This window comes from Paramisgurnus dabryanus, chromosome 24 (genome assembly GCF_030506205.2).
Source record: "Paramisgurnus dabryanus chromosome 24, PD_genome_1.1, whole genome shotgun sequence".
Taxonomy (NCBI): Eukaryota; Metazoa; Chordata; class Actinopteri; order Cypriniformes; family Cobitidae; genus Paramisgurnus; species Paramisgurnus dabryanus.
The window spans coordinates 12,793,444-12,815,872 of record NC_133360.1 but is presented as its reverse complement, the minus strand read 5'-3'; the positions used below and the strand labels follow the sequence as shown (position 1 = coordinate 12,815,872).

Here is a 22,429-nt window from a genome sequence, read left to right as displayed (position 1 = left end):
TAGTGTACAGTTGTAGGCCTACTAGTACTAAATTATCTACTAATAGGTATCTAAGAAGATATTATATTGAGGTGATTCTGATCTTAAAACTAAAGTGTGTAATTTCTGCAACACAAGCAAATCAAAAAACTTACAAAAACATTGACTTTAGGTCGGACAAACAGTTAGGCCCACCCAATACGCACACCTGTGGATAAGCCAGTGTTACTCTGTCAGGCAATATTTTGATTTATTATGTTGTCCATTTACATTTACGCATTGGGCAGATGCTTTAATTCAAAGCAGCTTAGAGTAAATACATTTATTTATTTTATCAGTATGTGTGTACCCTGTGTTTCGAACCTATGACCTTTTGTGCTGCAAACACAATGCTTTTGTGATACAAAAACGTAGTGTACCTAGTTTTTTACAATGCATGTAAAGCAAAGACATGAGGAAAATATCTTGACCTCGAAAATCACACACTTTGGCTGGAATTCTTCAATTTCAGCTGGTGGCTGATTAAATTGTTCTTGCAAAAACATTTATGAGGGCAGTTTCACTTATTACAAGTGTCATGAGACCCACAAAGAACAAATGTACAAAGTAGAAGCAAACAGCATTTAACAGGTAATCATGCAAATAAACATTTGGTACATGGTCGGTGGTACTTGATATTAGCTGTTACGAATTAAACAAATAATGTTTAGTTAAAGTCAGTGTTGACAAATATATGTGTTGCTGTTGTTTTGCTAGCATCTTTAGATCTTTATGTGCACTTAAGAATGATTGTAAGCACTTTTTTATCTTTATCAAACTTTTAAATATAAAGGTTCCTAATCAGTTCCTTGTTAGGATGTATGGTATGGTTCCATAAAGCAGTGGTTCCCAACCTTTTTCACACAATATTTGAAGGCCCCTCACTCAATATTTTTCCACATAAAATTAACTAGAACTTGAAATGAATAAACAGATGTATATTTGCTACTAAAATGGTCAAAAAAAGGAAACATCTTGATTTTTGCTTGCTTTATATTATTGTAATGCTTGTTTTGTCCAAGTTTTGTCCATTTAAGTCATTTTGGGGCCTCCTGGTTATGAAACACTGCCATAAAGAACCTTTCTGTTTTTTGTGTTGAAAATGGTTTATCAGACTATAAAAAGGTTTTTTTTTTTTGAGCCTTCACCTGAAGGTTATTTAGGGAACAAAAAATGGTTCTCAGAGGGAATCACTGTGAATACCCCTTTATTGAACCTTTCAGTTGAGTGTAGCTAATGTAAAAAAGGCTGGGACTGTGCTCATGAAACTAAGTTTTTAATTGAATGGTCGATAATATTTGATAATGAAATTAGCGAACATCATTATTGATTAGTTTGGTCTAAGACGACACTTGCCCACTGCCCTATCGCAACAACAAAAAGCTGCATAGTTATAAAGTCAGGTGCATCTGCTCCAAACAAAGTCAATTATATTAAATGAAGAAATTACATTTAATTTTAAACAAAATGCCCTTTTGCCTCTGCCAGTGTCTCATGTCGTTATGTAAAAGGGTTGTGACATTACACTTTTTAAGCAATTGACTTCAATTCAGACGCATGCATGCAAATGCGTCATGCAAGCTTGTGTGAAAATATTTTACATTTTGCTGCATACCAAAGTTCAAGTCTGGTGAAAATGATTTCTTACTTTGTATTTCTGTCTTGCTTTCTGTACAAATATCTTAAAATTCTTAAATAAAGATTTCTTGATGAGCAAAATGACCTAAGAAAATAAAGTTTTTAGACAAAAAATATAAAATGTAAGTGATTTTGTGCATTAAACAAGCAAAAAAATCTGACATTTGGTCTCAAAATTAGACTTATTTTCTTGGGTTGTTTTGCTCATCAAGAATAAGCATCTTAATTTAAGAATTTTAATTTTTTTTTACTGAAAACAAGACAAAAATACTAAGAAAATTTTTTCTTGAAATTTTTTTTTTTGCAGTGTATAAACAAGACAGCTTGCACTGTATGCACTGCAAATCAAAATTACTTGCGTAGTATTTTTGTATTTTTCTTAAATTTTTCTTGAATTAAGTGTTTAAGAAAAAAGTTACTTACATTTTATATTTTTTGTCTAAAAGCTAGACTTATTTTTTAGGTAATTTTGCTCATCAAGAAAATACATCTTCATTTAAAAATGTAATATAGAAATTTGTACTTCAAACAAGACGAAGATAGTTTGATAGTTAAGTAAAAAAGATGGTTAAGTTAGAATGTGTTGAAGCATCAAAAATAAATTTTGGTCCAAAAATAAAAAAAATACAACTTTATTCAGTATTGTCTTCTCTTACGCGTCTGTTGTGAAGCCCATGCGCGAGACTAAAGTCACATGACGCAGCTGACGTGTTATCCTCAGACGTGTTTAGTGAAGTTTCAAACTTACACCTGGCGTCTCCCTCAGACTGTAAACGACGCTTGGGCGCAAAACCCCCCCCAAAAAACAGCTGGCACGCATAAGATAAAATGTCAGCTGTGACGTACGTCATCCACATCACTGCAGTCACGTGTCTTTAGTTTCGCGCATTGGCTTCACGACAGACGCGAAAGAGAAGACAATGCTGAATAAAGTCGTAATTTTTGTTATTTTTGGACCAAAATGTATTTTCGATGCTTCTACACATTCTAACTGACCCACTGATGTCACATGGACTACTTCGATGATGTTTTTATTACTTTTTGGACATTGACAGTATATCGTATGTAGATTTTTGATGAAGGGTTAAACAAGCTCTCGGACTAAATCTAAAATATCTTAAACTGTGTTACGAAGATGAACGGAGGTCTTACGAGTTTGGAACGACATGAGTATCCCTTTAATTGGTGCAGATGTGCTTTTTTGCAGAGCTTGCGCTGTTGCAAGACGTCCCAGACCAAATTGATCAATATTGACGTTCGATGAATGCTATTATCATTTTTTAATATTATCGACTATTCGATTAGTTGTTGCAGCCCTACAATTTTGCTTATATAAACCCAAGTGGAGAAATAAACAGAAATGACCAAGTGAAAATACCTGAAGGCATGTCCACACTAACAATGGGTATTTTGACCTGTTTCAAAGTCACCAACATCCCAGCATATGGCTCTTTTACGTCGTTGTGGTCCGCTTCTGGTCCCAAGATGGCGTCGATCACAAGATTGTAAGCATCGTTTAACAGTTGGACCTGGTCAGCGGATCAAACGGGTGTCAGATAGGATGGGCAGACGTCAAAACCAATAAGCATCATAATGACATGTCTGCCAGCGGACTAAATCTTTTGTCATTTCCGATTTGCCTCTCCTTTTTGAAATACCCACCTCTGTCGGAAGATAGGAAAGGAACGGGATGTCCATTTTTTCGCACTGAACGGTGAAATCCTGGTGTAAAATCTGAGGTGAACGTTTGGGATAGAAAATAGTGGGCTCGTATTCCTATGCGTGAGAGAAAAGAAGAAAACAGCGTTGGTATTCATAACGTGCACGGGGACGGAAATTTATGAGGAAATTTTTACAGGAATTGTTTGATTATTCTTCTGTTTCAATGAGCTGTGTGTAAAGACCCTCAAGGCACCGCGATAAAAAAACTGAATGAAAGAAACAGACAGACATGGTTGGAAATGTATTATGTGGCTGCCGTGCATAAACCAGACAGCTGATTTATATTTAGGGACGATATTTAGGCCCTGTGTGGACATATTGTGAGATACTGAAAAATCTGAGCTCATCACTCAATAGTTTTATTTCGGAAGACTATTCGAAGGAATTCGTGTATGATTTTAAAATCATCCTATAAAAAATTATCTTTATTTAGGCATAACCTATAGTCTGGAAGTAAATGGGGTCCATTTTGTATTCATGCTAACTTTAAACACTTCAACAAGCAGCTAATGTTTACCACAGCTACATTAACCACCCTCCAACCTCATTGAGCCGTTCCCTGCACATGCTCTGTACTTACAAATATGCGCAGATGGCGGGCACACACCAGACCGATGGAGCCGTTCTGCTCAGGGCCACAAACAACCAGCAGGGTGGGCTGCTTTTTACTTAAGGAGCTCAAGGGAAATGCCTGTGCACAGGGACAGAGAAAGAGGAGTAAATTGGTGAGAGGCATTTTTTTTTCAGTCCAAGCCATTCATAGTTGTCAGAGGATCTATATGTGTTTGGACCTCTCTAATGATCATCGCCACAACTGTTGCACAGCCGTGCAGACATCACTGCGGGATACAGTCTTTAAATAACACACTTTCTGTCAGGTTTCTAAAGTAGGCCAACGGTTGTTCAGATTTTCCAATGGAGGCCATTACTACTCACCCACATTTCAAACAACTCGCATATAATAATAACTTAAATCTAACCATAACCGTTGGTTACTTCTCCTCTATAGACTAATGAAATAAACACGACAGTGTGCTATATTCACATCCAATTAACTGTTGCTGAAATATGGACGGTGGCACAACCAGGAATTACTTCCAAATCAGCTGTGAGCGTGGGTGTAATTGCAGACTTCCGAGACGGAGGGGAAGCGGAATACTAATGGATCTCGAGAGATTATTAAGCTGACATGGATGTTCCATTAGCGAGCTGATGAGTTGAGATTACATTATTACCGCTGGTTGTCTTTTAGTCACCGAGCTGGTAAAACAAGAGTGTAATTCATGTTCGAGTCTGGAAAATTAGCGTCTATGTCCATCTGTCACAGTACAGATTTGGGTGTATTTTCCTTTTTTGCCTTAAACCTGGCACATGCTTCGTTGTAGCTAACGTTGCAAGCTAGTGATGTGAAGCGAAGCTAGAACTCTAGCGTTGTAATCAACTGCAGTGCGTGAGTCATGTTGATTATAATGGACAATTTGTGTACGGTAAATAACTAGTAAACAGTCAAAGAGATGCTACTAACTTAACTACATTAGCAGAAGCATTAGAAATGACTCTCAAGTGAAGGAAGTCCCGCCTTCCAGTAAACAGAGCCAATCGTTAAAGACGAATGACTCTATGGCGTATTTACATTTACATTGAGGTATTTAGCAGACACTTTATTCCAAAACGACTTACAGTAGTGATGAAAAACAGTAAAACGATTGATCTTAGATAAAGTGATTCGACTTAGATAAAGGGATTTTTTGGAAAAGCGATTTGTCTTAGATACAATTATTAATCTTAGATATAGCGATTCGCCTTAGATATAGTGATTTGCCTTAGATATAGCGATTTGTATGATAAAGCTATTGGTCTTAGATAAAGTGATTTGTCTTAGATAAAATGATTAATCTTAGATATAGCGATTGGTCTTAGATAAAGCTATTCGTCTCAGATAAAGCAATTCGTCTTAGATAAAGCGATTTGTCTTAAACAAAATGTTTTGTCTTAAACAATACGTTTTCTCAGATAAAGCGATTTGTCTCAGATTAAGCGATTCATCTTGAATATAGCGATTCGTCTTAGATATGGCAATTCGTCTTAGATAAAGCGATTTGTCTTAAACAAAATGTTTTGTCTTAAACAATACGTTTTCTCAGATAAAGCGATTTGTCTCAGATTAAGCGATTCATCTTGAATATAGCGATTCGTCTTAGATATGGCAATTCGTCTTAGATAAAGCGATTTGTCTCAGATAAAGCGATTTGTCTTGAATATAGCGATTCGTCTTTGATAAAGCGATTCGTCTAAGACATAGCGATTCGTCTAAGACATAGCAATTAGTCTAAGACATAGCGATTCGTCTTAGATAAAGCGCTTCGTCTTAGACATAGCAATTCGTCTAAGACATAGCGATTCATCTTAGATAAAGCGATTTGTCTTAGATAAAGCAATTTGTCTTGAATATAGCAATTCGTCTTAGATATGGCGATTCATCTCAGATAAAGAAATTCATCTTAGATAAAGCGATTTGTCTTAAACAAAACGTTTTGTCTTAAACAAAACGTTTTGTCTCAGATAAAGCAATTTGTCTCAGATTATGCGATTTTTCTTGAATATAGCGATTCGTCTTAGATATGGCGATTCGTCTCAGATAAAGCGATTCGTCTTAGATAAAGCGATTTGTCTTAGATAAAGCGATTTGTCTTGAATATAGCAATTCGTCTTAGATAAAGCGATTTGTCTAAGACAAAGTGATTTGTCTAAGACATAGCGATTCGTAAAGGGATTTGTCTTAGACATAGCAATTCTTCTAAGACAAAGCGATTCGTCTAAGACATAGCGATTTGTCTTAGATGATAAAGAGATTTGTCTTAGATAAAGCGATTTGTCTTGAATATAGCAATTTGTCTTAGATAAAGCAATTCGTCTAAGACATAGCAATTCGTCTAAGACAAAGCGATTCGTCTAAGACATAGCGATTCGTCTTAGATAAAGCATTTCGTCTTAGATAAAGTGATTTGTCTTGAATATAGCAATTCATCTTATATAAAGCAATTCGTCCAAGACATAGCGATTCGTCTAAGACAAAGCGATTTGTCTAAGACAAAGCGATTAGTTTAAGACATAGCGATTCGTCTTAGAGAAAGTGATTCGTCTTAAATAAAGCGATTCGTCTAAGACATAGCGATTCGTCTTAGATAAAGCGATTCATCTTATATAAAAGGATTGGTCTTAGATGAAGGGATTTGTCTTAGAGGCAGCAATTCGTCTTAGATAAAGAGAGTCATCTTAGAAAAAGTGATTCGTCTCAGATATAGCATTTCCTCTAAGATATAGCGATTCATATTAGATAAAGCGATTCGTCTAAGACATAGCGATTCGTCTTAGATAAAGCGATTCATCTTATATAAAAGGATTGGTCTTAGATGAAGGGATTTGTCTTAGAGGCAGCAATTCGTCTTAGATAAAGAGAGTCATCTTAGAAAAAGTGATTCGTCTCAGATATAGCATTTCCTCTAAGATATAGCGATTCATATTAGATAAAGCGATTCGTCTCAGATAAAGCGATTCATCTTAGATAAAGCCATTCATCTTAGATATAGCGATTCATCTTAGATAAAGCGAATTATCTTAGATATAGCGGTTCATCTTAGATATCACGATTCGTCTTAGATAAAGCGATTCAACTTAGATAAAGGGATTTGTTTTAGAAAAAGCGATTTGTCTTAGATCAAAAGATTCATGTTAGATTAAGTGATTTAACTTAGATACAACAAATCGTCTCAGAAAAAGCGTTAAAGCGTATAAAGACATTTGTCTTAGATGAGAACATTTGTCTTATAGGCAGCAATTCCTCTTAGATAAAGTGATTCATCTCAGATAAAGTGATTTGTCTCAAATATAGCGATTCGTCTCAAATATAGCGATTCGTCTTAGATATAGCGATTCGTTTTAGATATAGCGATTAGTTTCAGAGATAGCGATTCGTCTAAGATATAGCGATTCGTCTTAGATATAGCGATTCGTTTCAGATATAGCGATTCATTTCATAAATAGCGATTAGTTTCAGATATAGCGATTCGTCTAAGATATAGCGATTCATCTTAGATATAGCATTTCATATTAGATATAGCGATTCGTTTAAGATATAGCGATTCATTTCAGATATAGCGATTAGTTTCAGATAGCGATTTAGTCTAAGATATAGCGATTCATCTTAGATATAGCATTTCGTATTAGATATAGCGTTTTGTCTTAGATGAAGCTATTTGTCTCAAATAACGATACATCTCAGCAAGGCTTTGAACCAGTTCATGGAACGAAAACTAAAACCAGAAACTTTTGATGTTTTGCAAGGAACAGAAACAAAACCAGAAACTTTATAAAATAGATGTTCCGGAACAGAATCGTTTATTTAAAATAATGGTAACCGGTTATTTTACAAGATTTCTGTGCAATACTCGAAGTTCACTTCCGGTCGTCGTTGTCTCATCGGGCTCACCGGTCCAACTCCAATCAAACGTGATTATCTATATGCCCTTTAAAGATCAGAACTCTTGATGTATAAACTTGAGAGAGCTACTGTGTCTCATACTTTGTGTGGAGCGACTGTTTATGCTGCATCTTCTTCACGAAGCGCCGTTTGGAATTCGTCCTCCGTCTGTGTGCATGTTTAAGTGCACTCAACAAATGTAGGCATGTCAGAATTACAGTTATGCCGCTTACATAATGTAGCCTTTTTTTAATGTTTAATGACAAGATAGACACTTTAATTTTTGGGTTGAACCGAAAACCGGTTCGGAACGAACCAATTGGGAAAAAAATCAGGTGCATCTCAGATATAGCAATTCGTGTTAGATAAAATGATTAGTCTTAGATAAAGCTATTCGTCTAAAGCCCGGTATACACTGTGCGATTTTAAAAAGTCCTTTAGGATTGTTGCTTGCCACACTGTGCGATCAATATCGTAGTAAAGTCCATGTCACACTGTATGATCTCAGTTTCCATCAATGTCAGACTGTACGAGTTTAAAGACTTTTAAAAATCGGACGCACGCAAACAAACGCATCCGCAGTTTTACGTCATCGATTGACGACGGCTGGGAAAACACATGCTGAAGCGAAGGCTAACAAACTGAAACAACATCTACTGTTCATTTTAATCATAACTTGTCTCGAGCATAAAAAGAAGAAAAAAAAAGGAGACGAGTACCTGGCATTTGAATTTCCAGCGCGATTTCTCTCCAGGCTGCTTCATTTTTATCATATCATGGTACAGTGGCGATGACGTTGTACAAACACTCTTTATTGTTTCCATAACTCCACAAGTTTCTCCTCCTGCTGTACAGCCTACCTGGTTCTTTTTTTACATTTGTCTGCGTTGATTTGTTGTTGTCGCCGCACTAATTGCGTCATTGGGTTCTGTGCTTCTATTGGTTATTGAGCTGCCGGTTGTCGTAGGGAGATGTCACAAAGCAGGATTGTATCTCAAAATTTCTGACACTGCCAGAATTTTGTCGGAGGATAATTTTGATCGCAACGGTCATTAATCGGCTGTCTGTGAACATGTCAAACTAGCAATCAAAGATGGCAGATTTTAGCCTGGGATTCCAGAAATCGTTTAGGATTTCAAAATTTGTCCCAGACAGCTAAATCCTGGCTGAAATATCACAGTGTGCACCGGGCTTAAGATATAGCTATTCGTCTTAGATATAGAAAAGTTCCACCCAGATGCGTACGCGATAACGCACGTGCATCCAATGAAACCATCTATAGTAATTTGTCTTAGATATAGCAATTTTTCTTAGATAAAACGATTCATTTTGAATAAAGCAATTTGTCTTTGTGCATATACAGTAGCTAAAGCACCCTTGAAGAAAGTGTTTTAGTGCAATTTGAGCTTAATAAACCAACATTATGATACATTTGATGTCACATTTTGGTACATTTTGAGGTTTAATTCTTTAAAAAGGTATTATATAAGGTTCTATATATTGTTTGTGACATTAGAAAGTTATTTTAAACATATTGTCTTTTGCCTAACCCGTTGCAAATATGGCTGCAGAGTTTGGAAAGTTTCCATAAAGGGACTTTGACCACACCAACTCAAGCAAGCCAGGGTTCAAAATTGAGCTAAATTTGATGGATCTGTTCTTTATTAAATGGACATCATTGACATCGATGTAATGTTTTACTAAAATCCTGACACCGTAAGAAGGCCAAGATTTGCTCTTGAAGGACTTAATGAACCACTGGTGAGCATGTCTCTCTAAAGGATACATGACAGCCAATTCGGCATGACCATAAAATAAATCTTCAACAATCCCCAAAAATTGTCTCAGACAGTCAAATCGTGGCAAACACACAGTTAGAACTCATCTTAAAAGTAGTTCACAGAAAATTAATTCTGGCATTACTTTCACACCAAAACGTTCCAAACCATGACTCGAAATTTTGAAGAATATTTGCAGTGCTTTTTATTTCCATTCAGTGAAAGTGAATGGGAGCTGAGCCTGTCTGTTAATAGCATACAGAGTAACGTCACTGTTTTGTTTAAAAGAAAATCCTATGGGTTTTAAAACAATAAGAGAGTGAGAAAACCGAAGCAATTAAACATTTTAGGTCAGCCTTCCCTTTAAGGGGGTCAAGTTTTCAGGAATAATTCCAGTGAAGGTGGTGATATGGACAATCAATTCGCACACGGCAGTCATGTGAGCGTGCGACCAGACAAAATAATAAACTGGATATCTGTTTCTTTCAGTCTACCTTCTCTGTTTCTCCTTTTCCCTTACTGGAAAATGACATGGAATAGTGTTCTTGGGAAAGGTAGCCAGAGGATGTATTGTTCATTTTAGGCTTGCTGCAGCTGTGCTGGAATCCACCATCGTGTTGACTTCTGCCAGGACTCTAGAGACCGCGGCTCTCATCTGCTGCTGTTCGGGGCCACTGAACCCCCAGATTTTGCTTCCAAGCTTCCAGCAAATGAGCTCTCTAGAGGATCTTAGCTAATTGCTATTGCAGTTTATGCCTTTTTTTACCCATAACACACATTCACGTACCAGTTACTTGGCTATCCCAATGGGGACATACCTTTGTACATGTGATTAAATTAAATCAAATAGAGAATAAAACATGCGTCCAAGTTTCCAACGACAAGCAATTTGTCCGTTCATGACGAGCGCGAAACCACGTTGCTTTGTGAGACAATCGCAGCCAATCGGAAAATAGATAATTGGAACAGGATTTGCACCAATGAAAATTAACCATGGGTGGGGCATTTTACTTTATTTTTCATATATTCCGCATCTGGCAGAGGCTTTTATCCAAAACGACTTACAGTGCATTACAAGATATACATTTTATCAGTATGTTTGTTACCTGCGAATTAAACCCATGACCTTAGCACTGCTAACACAATGCTCTACCAACTACGCAACAAGAACAGTCATTGCTAGTTAGACATAAACTATAGTTATAGATTTATAAGAAAACATTTTATTGATTTATAAATGTACAGTTTTAACTGAAGGCATTTATACCAAGGAGGATTAGGGCCAGGCTAAAATAAAAAATAAAACCTTCTCGAGATTAAAGTAATAAAAATGCGAGATTTAATTAGTCGTTTTCGAGAAAAAAGTCAAAATAAATAACATTTAGAGAATAAAGTCATAAAATTTCACGAATAAAGTCAATATATAACGAGAATAAAGTCATACAATTTTGCGAATAAAGTCAATATATAACGAGAATAAAGGTGTGAAATTTCAAGAATAAAGTCAATATATAATGAGAATAAAGTTGTGAAGTTTCAAGAATAAAGTCATAATATATAGAGAATAAAGTCATACAATTTTGCGAATAAAGTCAATATATAACGAGAATAAAATTGTGAAATTTCGAGAATAAAGTCAATATATAATGAGAATAAAGTTGTGAAGTTTCGAGAATAAAGTCGTAACAAGAATAAAGTCATACATTTTTGAGAATAAAAGCAATATATAATGAGAATAAAGTTGTGAAAATTCGAGGATAAAGTCGTAATATAACTAGAATAAAGTCGTAATATAACGAGAATAAAGTCGTAAAATTTTGACAATAATGTTAATATATAACGAGAATAAAGTCATACAATTTCAAGAATAAAGGCAATATATAATGAGAATAAAGTTCTGAAATTTCAAGAATAAAGTCGTAATATAACAAGAATAAAGTCATAAAATTTCGAGAATAAAGTCGTAATATATGCAAGAATAAAGTTATAATATTTTGGTAATAATGTCATATTTTTTACATTAATGTGTTTGGAGTGATGTGAACAAGCAAAGCAGATCCTAAATGACCAACAACGCATACCTGCCTTTTTATTAAACAGGCAAATAAGGGAGATGCGCTCAGAATCTGTTTCAGAATATTTTCAATTTAGGCATATTCCCAACGTTGTATAATGGATTAAGACAGTGATATAAATACACTAAATTCACTTCATACTATAATATATTATTAATATACATGTGGTCAAGCAGAAAAGCCCAGAATGTGCTTGTTTTCATTGACGGAAATGAATGTGCCCTTTAGCTTTTTGTGTTCTTATCCTAGGATCTTCTGCTTGCCTGTACACAGAATGTTTTTATTAATAGTGTTTGCTGAATTTGCTGTTTTAATATCACTGTGTAAATGCATTTAGCCACATTCACTGTTTTCTTTCGTGGTTTTACAAGGAAAAAAGCTTTCATATTCTTGCTTTCATGAGAACACGTCTGAAACGTAATAGTACTCGTTGCATTTATATTGTTATGGCCAGACCAACAGAGAGCAAGAGCAAGACACCAGGATGTAATTTAATCAATTCTTACTTTCAAAATTAAATACACAGCACAATATAAAACAGGTTACACTAATTGTCCTGAGCGTCTGCTTAGCACACTTTCTCCACGTAAGAGCTCCTAAAGAAAACAAAAGCGAGACTCCCGCCACCCTCTCGTTGTTAAGGCTCCCCTTAACACCCATTACCTTTGTTTCAATATGGAGCGCCTCGATGTGAGTATGGCGGGTAATGCACATGACGTCTCCGTCAGCGAGAGGGACTGCGATTACGCCCACTGAGTGGCAAAAGACAGAGCCGCAGCATTTGAGTAAAGCGTGACATCGGCGAAAACATGGAGAAAAAGCATCTAAATGCCAAAAAGCTGTTGTGCGATAGACTGTACTAACAGATTAACAAGAAATTGGAGCTACCGTTTTACAGACTGCCAAAAAACTCCGAAAAGAGAAATAAATTGATCGTTCATACCAACGTCCACAGACCACAGGTGGGTTGATAAGTTGGGTCACTATCAAGCAGAGGTTTTACTTTCTACTTAAAAGTATTTTTCAAGTATTTGTATTTTATCCGTGTTTTTCTTTGGAAAACTTTCCAAAGCATATTATCATAATTTTTCATAAATACACATGTTAGTTTTACAATTAATATTTCAGTACATTAACGTACTTTTACTCAAGTAAAAGTATACAATTTTTATGTAATTAGGTATTAAATACATTTTAATATGCAATATTAAAGAATACACAGTATGATTCTATGCTTTAGAATCTAGTGAAGTAAAAATTTTCCCAATACACACATCCTAACAAAGCACAGATGATTGGAAAATGTAACTTATGTAAGTATTGTCCACCTCTGCTATCAGGTCCAACTAAATTTAATTTAAACTGTTTTGCCACTCAACCGGGCGAGCTCTCGCATGGTCAGGTGGAAAAGTGACGTCAATGCATACCTTACCCTACCCAATTAACAAAACCTTTTATTTATCACAATATTCTGCTCGTTGCATGCTGTTTTATTAAGGTGTGTACCGTATTTTGCTTGCAATATCTCCCCCATATTGCCTTATGAGGGAGATTCCTTCAAATTGCATTTCTGAGAGCATCTCCCTCATATTGTTTTATTACTAAGGCAGTTATGTAATTTGGTATCTAAATGCTTGATCACATTACCAAACGACTTTATTCTCATTATATTATGACTTTATTGTTGTTATATTACGACTTTATTCTCATTAGATTACAACTTTATTCTCGTTAGATTACGACATTAGTCTCATTAGATTACGACTTTATTCTCGTTATATTACGACTTTATTCTCAAACTTTTACGACTTTAATCTTGTTATATAGTAATTTATTTTCATGATTTTACGACTTTATTCTGGTTATATAGTGACTTTATTTCAAATGTTCGTTTAATTTGACTTTTTTCTCGAAAAACTACTAGTGAAATCTCGCATTATAATGACTTTATTCTCAAATTTTACAACTTTATTCTCGTTATATAGTGACTTTATTCTCGAATTTTACAACTTTATTCTCGTTTTATAGTGATTCTCAAAATTTTGTTTATTTTGACTTTTTTTCCTCGAAAAACTACTAGTTAAATCTTGCATCATAATAACTTTATTCTCAAAATTTTATGGCTTTATTCTCGTTATATAGTAATTTTATTCTCAAAATATTAAGACTCTCTATATATTAGCTATATTCTCATTATATTACGACTTTATTCTCATGATATTATGACTTTTTTGAAATTTTTGAAATTTTACGACTTTACTCCGGTTATATAATGACTTTATTATTGTATTATAAAAAAATTATTTTTACTGTTTTCTCGAAAAACTACTAGTTAAATCTAGTATTATAATTACTTTAATCTTGATGGTTTTATTTTTTATTTTAGCATGGCCCTAATCCTCCTTGGTACATTTCTGTGTGGTCCCAAAGTGAGGTCAAATTTAGCTAACTGCATAAAACTATTTTGTTAGTTAAATTTTTGTTGTGTTAGCAGCCCAAAGGTCAGGTTCGATTCCCAGGGAACAAAAACGAGACTAGTAGATTTAATGCACAGCAGTTCGCTTTGGATAAAAGCATCTGCCAAATGCGTGAATGTAATCTTAAGATATAAATGCCAAATACAGTGGGGATACAAACAGTATTGTGCAGAGTTTTCTGTCACATAAATCTACATTCCTAACTCAAAACACATTCATGGGATAAAAAACTTCCTAAAATATAAATCCCCACCCCCCAATGTAGACAGTTGACGCTGCTTTTGGCATCTAAACTGGGGTAGATGGTTTGGTTGTGAAATCACATAGCGGTAAAACCGTCTGACAATACTCCCCCCACCAACAAATGTGCTGACGTAATGGTGGTCTTTGAGCTACTGACCGAGGTGTTTTCTTTAGTTGCAATATATGGCGACCTCGCAAGGTCTCGGTATGGGAAGGTGTGGCCGATACTAACTGTAGAGGCTGCTCGTGACTGATTTTTTTTAAAGGTGCAAGGTTCAGCGTGTAAAACTCATTTAACGGAGAAAGAACATTTACACAAGCCAAATCAGGAAACAATTTGAGACTTAATCCGACTCTCAGGTAGGTCAAAAGAAGCCCCGTGCTGCCTGTCAGCCTGATTGAATCCAGATGGAGAGGCCGTTGTTGTGTGACCGCAGTGGTCTGGATTGGGCCCGCTTCAGTTCTGGCTCGGCTTCTGTCTGAACCCTCAGGCCGCCCTGAGGACCCTGGTAAGCCCTGCGACTGCCCGACTACAGTCCGGCCACAAGCGAGACACTTTCAACACCTTTAATTATAGTGCATTGAACTTGGATTTATAAGCAGAGGTAAAATAAGGTGCAAACCTTTGAATCTAACCTGTATTTCGACCAACGGTTATTCTCTTGCTTTTGCTACAAGCAGTTCTGGGTTCAAAACCCTGCCAGGTTCTTTAATAAACAATCTGCTGGAGAATTTTAATGTTATTTTCCCTTAGTAGACAAAACCTTTTCAGATTGACAGATATAATGGATTCTGTTTAATATAAAATTGTGCACCGAATGCCTTACTAATCCCTACTAATAATAATAACCTAAAGTGCTGTAAGCTATATGCTGGAAATCCCTCTGTAGAAACATCGAGATCAAAGATTTCCAGCTGTTTTCATCATCACATTAAACAGACGCTGTCTCCTAAGAGGATTGGTGAAAGTTCAGCAAATGCACGCAGATGCTGTTCGCTGTAAATTTAACGGCGTGTAATGCACACATAGTAAACATGGGATTAAAACAGGATTTAAGCAGCACTTCACACTAGTGCATCTCGCTGTTTGACAAACCTTTGTAATGGCGACGGCGCAGGCGTGACCCCATATTTCAATCAGCTGCTGCTGGCCGAAGCGATAGTCTCTCAGGAGCTCCGTCTCGATGGTCGCCACTTCCGTTTTACTATAAAAGACAAATAAGAGCTTAGCATTCAGCCGGGAACAATAAATACATCATGCTTAGCGTTTCAACATCAACACTAAAAAGTGTCAGGTTGGAAACTGTGGGTTTGGTTACATGGAAACCGAAGGCTTCAATACATCGTCTGACATTTACTGTGTGTATTCTGAGCACATTGTATTGGAAATACCATCCATACCAGGCGATGCGTCTCTGTGCTTAATACCCATTTAGTCGACATTCAAGTTTACAGTTACAGTTTATGGGAGCAGGCACAACTATAAAATCCAGGCTGTTGTTTCAAAACTTAGACATGGTGAGTCTTTAATAACCTGGGATGGTGATGCTCTGGTTGTTACTTCAGAGCCCCCTGCTGGTGTTAGTTTGGACATGATGTTGCTGTTGGGGATGGTTATAATTTATTTTCTGTATGTTGGCTGAGCTTCTTTTTAAGGACTTTGCTGTGTTATTTGTTTTTGATGGGTTTAGTTGTTCTGCAAGCTTTATGGTCGTTTTAAATAGCTTGTAGGACTTTTCCAACTCATTATTTTCCCCCGGAGACATTTTCCTCAGCGTTTCCAAGACAACAGATGCATTATATTGCCTTTGTTGTCTCTTATTGCCTCAGGCAGAGGAAGTGCTATTTATAAAATGATTATATATTATCGAGCCCTCTAAGCTGTTTGGATGGGGTGCTTTTGGCTTTACTGTGCAATTTTCAGTTTATAAAATCTTTTTACTTTGGCTCTCTCACTTGGTTTCTTTCACCTGAGCTTTAGAAGAAAGTAAAATAATGAGTCCGTATCCTGCAGCCCAACTGTCAGACAGGGTTTGTTACTGAGGACATTTCTGTGAAGCAACAGAACATTTTGTACATTCTCCCGTTCTACCTGTCTGTCTATCTACCATCCATCCATCCATCTTCCTGTTATCCATCTGTTTGTCTATATATCTATTTTTTCTTCCTATATAAAATACTGTATAAAAAAGTCTTAGTCCACCATGCCACAATTAGATTTGTTGTTTTTTGTTGTTATAGTGATCATATATAATTGTTTCTCAGTCTCTTTAATATAATACATCCAGAAAATACAGGAAATGTGTATGTAGTCTTGAAAACTGTATAAAAATGTAAACTGATGTGTCAAGTTTTTAGGGTAAACTCCCCTTCCACTTGAGCAATAGTAGGAAACTGCAGGATCTCTTCAACCTAAATTAAATGAAATCCTAATTTATAATTTTAAAGAAATTACTCTTTTTACTTCATTCTGCTCAAAAACGCTCAAGATGGATAAATGTCTTCTTTAGGCATCATCAGTGTTTAGTGTAACCTCTCTTGGCACTAAACACTGATGATGCCTAAAGAAGACATTTAGTTCTGAAAATGTCCTGTATTTTGTGTTTGTATCTTAATAAAAATAGATTGGGAAATAAATATGGATGGACATTAAAACTTCTAAAACAACAAGTCTGGTGGTGGTGGCTTAAGACTTTTGCACAGTACTGTATGTGTCTGTCTGTCTCTATTTCTCTCTATCGGTCTGTCTATCCATCCATCCATCTATCCATCCATGCCTCTTCCTGTATCCATCTGTCTGTCTGTCTGTCTATTTGTTTTCCTATATATATGTCTCTCTCTCTCTCTCTCTCTCTCTCTCTCTCTCTCTCTCTCTCTCTCTCTCTCGTTGCTGTCTTTCTGTCTATCTATCGGTCTGTCTATCCATCCATCTATCTATCCATCCATCTATATTCCTGCATATCCATCTGTCTATTTATTTATTTGTCTTCCTATATATGTGTCTGTCTATCTATCTATCTATCTATCTATCTATCTATCTATCTATCTATCTATCTGTCTATCTGTCTATTTATTTATTTGTCTTCCTATATATGTGTCTGTCTATCTATCTGTCTGTCTGTCTGTCTGTCTGTCTGTCTGTCTGTCTGTCTCTGTCTTTCTCTCTCTATCTGTCTCTAACGTTCTGTCTATCTATCGGTCTGTCTGTCTGTCTGTCCATCTATCTATCTTCATATGTGTCTGTCTTTCTCTCTCTATCTGTCTCTATCATTCTGTCTATCCATCTGTCTATCTATCTTCCTGTATATCCATCTGTCTATTTATGTCTGTCTGTCTGTCTGTCTGTCTGTCTGTCTGTCTATCTATCTTCATATGTGTCTGTCTTTCTCTCTCTATCTGTCTCTATCATTCGGTCTATCCATCTGCCTATCTATCTTCCTGTATATCCATCTGTCTATTTATGTCTATCTATCTATCTATCTATCTATCTATCTATCTATCTATCTATCTATCTATCTGTCTCTGTCTTTCTCTCTCTATCTGTCTCTAACGTTCTGTCTATCTATCGGTCTGTCTGTCTGTCTATCTATCTTCATATGTGTCTGTCTTTCTCTCTCTATCATTCTGTCTATCCATCTTTCTATCTATCTTCCTGTATATCCATCTGTCTATTTATGTCTGTCTGTCTGTCTGTCTGTCTGTCTGTCTGTCTGTCTATCTATCTATCTATCTATCTATCTTCATATGTGTCTGTCTTTCTCTCTCTATCTGTCTCTGTGAGTGCATGCTGGGAGCGAGTGGAGCGGAGTGTGGCGTGAGCGTGTGGCTCGTGTTGATTTACTTGTTTTTTCTTTTCTGTTGTTGTTTTTTATTTTTACTTTACTGTTTGATTTATATATATATATATATATATTTTTTTTTTTTTTTTGAGGGGTTTTTTGTTTGTTGTTTTATTTTTAGGGGGGGTGTTTTTTTCCGCGTGAGCGTGGGGCATGGCGACTCCAGCAGCTCATGCTTTGAGCTTGCTCACGCGTCGCCATGGAGTCAAAGTGGCTTCTGCAGTTAACATAGAAAGTTGTTGTTTGGCTGTAGGAGAAGTTGTGGGGTACGATAATATTTTGTCGGCCTCAAGAATGAATAGGGCTATTGTTATTTTTTTGAGCTCAATTGAAAAGGCAAATGAGATCGTTCAAAAAGGAATTGTTATTGAGGGTTTGTTTACCGCAGTCTTACCACTTTCATTACCGTCCAAACGAGTCACTCTCTCTAATGTACCACCATTTATTAGCGATGCGGTTTTAACCGAAGCGCTGTCTCGCCACGGGAAATTAGTCTCCTCGATTAAGAAAATCCCAATTGGCCGTGTTTCCCCTCTACTAAAACATATTGTTTCATTTAGACGTTCAGTCTTTATGATTACAAACAACGACGCTGATTTAGACTTGGCGCTGAACTTCCGTGTTGATGATTATAACTACGTGGTATTTGTTACCACGGACAAAATTAAGTGCTTTGGCTGCGGAAATGTTGGACATTTGGTCCGGGCATGCCCCAGCAATCTGGGGGCGGAAAACCGTCCAGCTGACGCGGACGGTGCAGCTGACGGCACGGAGCTGGCTGTGTTACACAGTGATGAGGCCGGTGAAGCCTCAATCGGAGAGGACCAAACAGCGGTCCAGGATAATATACACGGTGAAGTTCAAAGCGCCGAACCTGCAGAGGATGTTCTTTTAGTGGAGGAGGAAATCGAGATTATTAACAAAGGTGAAAACGAGGATGACAAAGGTGAGTCAAGCGGTAAAAATGATGTAAATGTAAATGAAGAGGCAAATCAAGAGATGGCTTTTGGGCCTAATGAAAGTGGTTCAGAACAGAATACTTTTAAAGTACCATTGAAAAGGAAAACGTCTGATAAAGGTGATGGAAACAGACAGACTAAGAAATTTGAGTTTGAAGACACAGTAGATCAGATTTATTCTGAAAGTGATAGTGAACTCTCTGACACAAGTGTAGTTTTGTCACAAAGTGAAGTTACTAGGCGTGACTATGATATAGAGGACATTAAATTGTTTCTAAAAATCACAAAGAACAAAAGAGGAGTCGTGGTGGATGATTATTTCCCAGACATTGAGCAGTTTGTAGACAAAAGTAAGACTTTCATGGCTGAAGGCTGTTTCTCTAATAAAGAAGTGTACAGATTAAAGAAAATAGTCCGGAAACTTGATCTAGATTTAAATGAGAGTATTGAAAAATCTTAATTTTTATGATGATGGGTTGTACTCCGTTTTTATTTTTATTTTTATTTTTTTTAATGACTGAAGTATGTTTCGCTACCCTGAATGTGAATGGAGCGAGAGATGCTAAGAAAAGGGCAGAAATATTTGAAATAGTAAGGCAGAAAAGATTAGATGCCCTTTTTGTTCAAGAAACACATAGTGACTTGAGAAATGCTTCTGATTGGATGCAAGAGTGGGAAGGCCTTTCTGTTCTTAGTCATAATACTTCACTTAGTGGGGGTGTGGGTATTTTGTTTTCCAAAAGTTTCTGTCCAATCTCGTATCAGGTTGATGAAATTGTGAAAGGCAGACTTTTAAAATTAAGAGCAGTTTTTGAGGATTATGTTTTCATTTTCATTTGTATTTATGCTCCTACTTCAGTTATTGAAAGAATTGTTTTTCTAGAAACATTGAATTCCACATTACAAAAATGTTGCACAGATGAATACTTATTTTTAGGAGGAGATTTTAACTGTACAGAGAATATTATTGATAGAAATCATATTGAGCCTCACATGCCTTCACGAGTGCGGCTCACTAAGATGATAAAGGCCAATGATTTGTGTGACATCTGGAGATATTTTCATGATGGACAAAGGCAATATACATGGGCTCACAGTCGTGACAATGCTCTGTCCCTTGCTAGATTAGATCGTTTTTATGGTTTTAAGCACCAAATGAGTATTTATAAAAGTTGTACTATAATACCTGTGTGTTTTTCTGATCACCATATGGTTTTAGTTTCTTTCTTGTTGAATCAGATTAAACCACAAAGTGTTTACTGGCATTTTAATACAAATTTGTTGTGTAATAAGGATTTTAAAGATGTTTTTAGTTTTTTTTGGAAAGATTTTAAAAATTGTAAAGCTTCGTTTCAAAACATACAGCAATGGTGGGATTTTGGCAAGATCCAGATAAAACAATTGTGTCAGCAGTACACTCAAAACGTCACCAGTGAACTAAATAAATCAATGGAATTGTTGGAGGCTGAAATTTTACATTTACAGAATATAGCAAACACCACAAATATGCGAAATTGCACAGAATTGATTTTAAATAAAAAAGCACAACTTGAAGAATTTTTAAATTTAAAAACAAAAGGAGCTCTGGTACGTTCTCGGTTTTTAAACATGGAGTACATGGATACACCATCCAAATACTTTTTCAACTTGGAAAAGAAAAATGGACAAAAACGTTTTTTACATGCTTTACGCTCCGAGAAAGGTGCGATTTTATCTTGTCATAAAGATATACGAGCTAGGGCCTGTGATTTTTATACAGACTTGTATAAGACTGAATTAGACTCCGAATGTGACTCTGAAAGTGTGTTTTTTAAAAATCTCCCGCAAATGCCAGAGAGCGCCAATACAGAGCTCTCAGGTAAATTGAAGTTGGAGGAATTACACACTGCCCTTCAAGGTATGAATGTTGGAAGAGTGCCGGGCATTGACGGCCTTCCCATAGAATTCTTTAAGTTTTTTTGGTCTGATATAGGAGATGATCTCTTGGAGGTAATTAATGATAGTTTAAGCTCAGGCTGTCTACCTGTTAGTAGCCGTAGGGCGATTATTACTCTTCTCCCCAAAAAAGGAGACCTGTTGGAGGTTAAAAATTGGCGCCCGGTTTCACTTTTGTGCTCCGACTATAAGCTGCTATCAAAAGCGTTAGCAAATAGGTTGGCTAAAGTTATAGATCAGGTAGTGCATTCTGACCAGACATATTGTGTTCCAAAGAGATCCATCTTTGACAACATCACACTTATTAGAGACATTTTTGAAGTCTCTAAGTTACTGAACTTGAATATTGGTCTCATTTCATTGGATCAAGAGAAAGCGTTTGACCGAGTTGAACATTCTTATTTGTGGAAAACCTTGGAGGCTTTTGGGATATCCCAAGATTTTATTAAAAAAGTGAAGGTTTTATATGGTGACGTTGAGAGTGTACTTAAGATAAACGGTGGCTTGTGTTCTCCTTTCAAGGTTCGCAGGGGTGTCAGACAGGGTTGTTCCCTGTCTGGTATGTTGTATACCCTAGCCATAGAACCCCTGTTGCAAAAATTGAGGGATAATATCTGTGGATTGAATTTACATGCTTGTAATGCCAATATTTCAGTATCTGCCTATGCTGACGATGTTGTGGTGTTAGTTAAAGGGCAAAATGATGTAAATGTTTTAATGAAAATTTTAGATGATTTTAAAGTTTTATCTTCTGCGAAAGTGAACTGGAGTAAGAGTGAAGCCATTTTAATTGGAGATTGGGTAAAAAACATACCAAACCTTCCTGATGGTTTAAGGTGGGGGAAAGAAGGTTTTAAATATTTAGGAGTGTTTTTAGGAGATGAAATATACAGCCAGAAAAATTGGGAAGGGATTGAGGAAAAAATAAAAAATAAACTTGATAAATGGAGATGGTTAACGCCAAAGTTATCATTTAAAGGGAAGACGCTAATTGTGAATAATTTAGTGGCATCTTGTCTCTGGCACAGGTTGGCAGTCTTAGACCCCCCAGTTAAAACGGTGGATAAAATTCAAGAGATTTTAGTTAATTTTTTTTGGTACAAACTACATTGGGTCCCTCAAAGTGTTCTGTTTTTACCAAAAGAAGAAGGTGGTCATGGACTGATACATTTGAAGAGCAGGATTGCTGCTTTTCGATTACAATTTGTGCAACGTTTTTTATATGGTTCTGCAGCTAAAGGATGGTGGGCTGTTGCATGTTCTAT

The 22,429-nt window shown here is 36.3% G+C and overlaps 2 protein-coding genes across 2 annotated transcripts in view; one reads left to right on the top strand and one right to left on the bottom strand.

Moving 5' to 3' along the window:
• The window catches only part of yjefn3 (YjeF N-terminal domain containing 3), a 68,180-nt gene that overhangs the window by 6,616 nt on the left and 39,135 nt on the right, over positions 1-22,429 (bottom strand). Inside the window, exons 2-5 of the mRNA XM_065246157.2 lie at positions 15,528-15,636; positions 3,959-4,069; positions 3,319-3,432; positions 3,035-3,185 (exon numbers count right to left, since the gene is read on the bottom strand). Of these exons, the coding sequence (XP_065102229.1) occupies positions 3,035-3,185; positions 3,319-3,432; positions 3,959-4,069; positions 15,528-15,636 (485 nt within the window). The remainder of the gene's footprint in view (positions 1-3,034; positions 3,186-3,318; positions 3,433-3,958; positions 4,070-15,527; positions 15,637-22,429) is intronic.
• Positions 1-22,429, top strand: part of LOC135728077 (Rieske domain-containing protein) — a 63,424-nt gene that overhangs the window by 34,574 nt on the left and 6,421 nt on the right. The window lies entirely within an intron of this gene.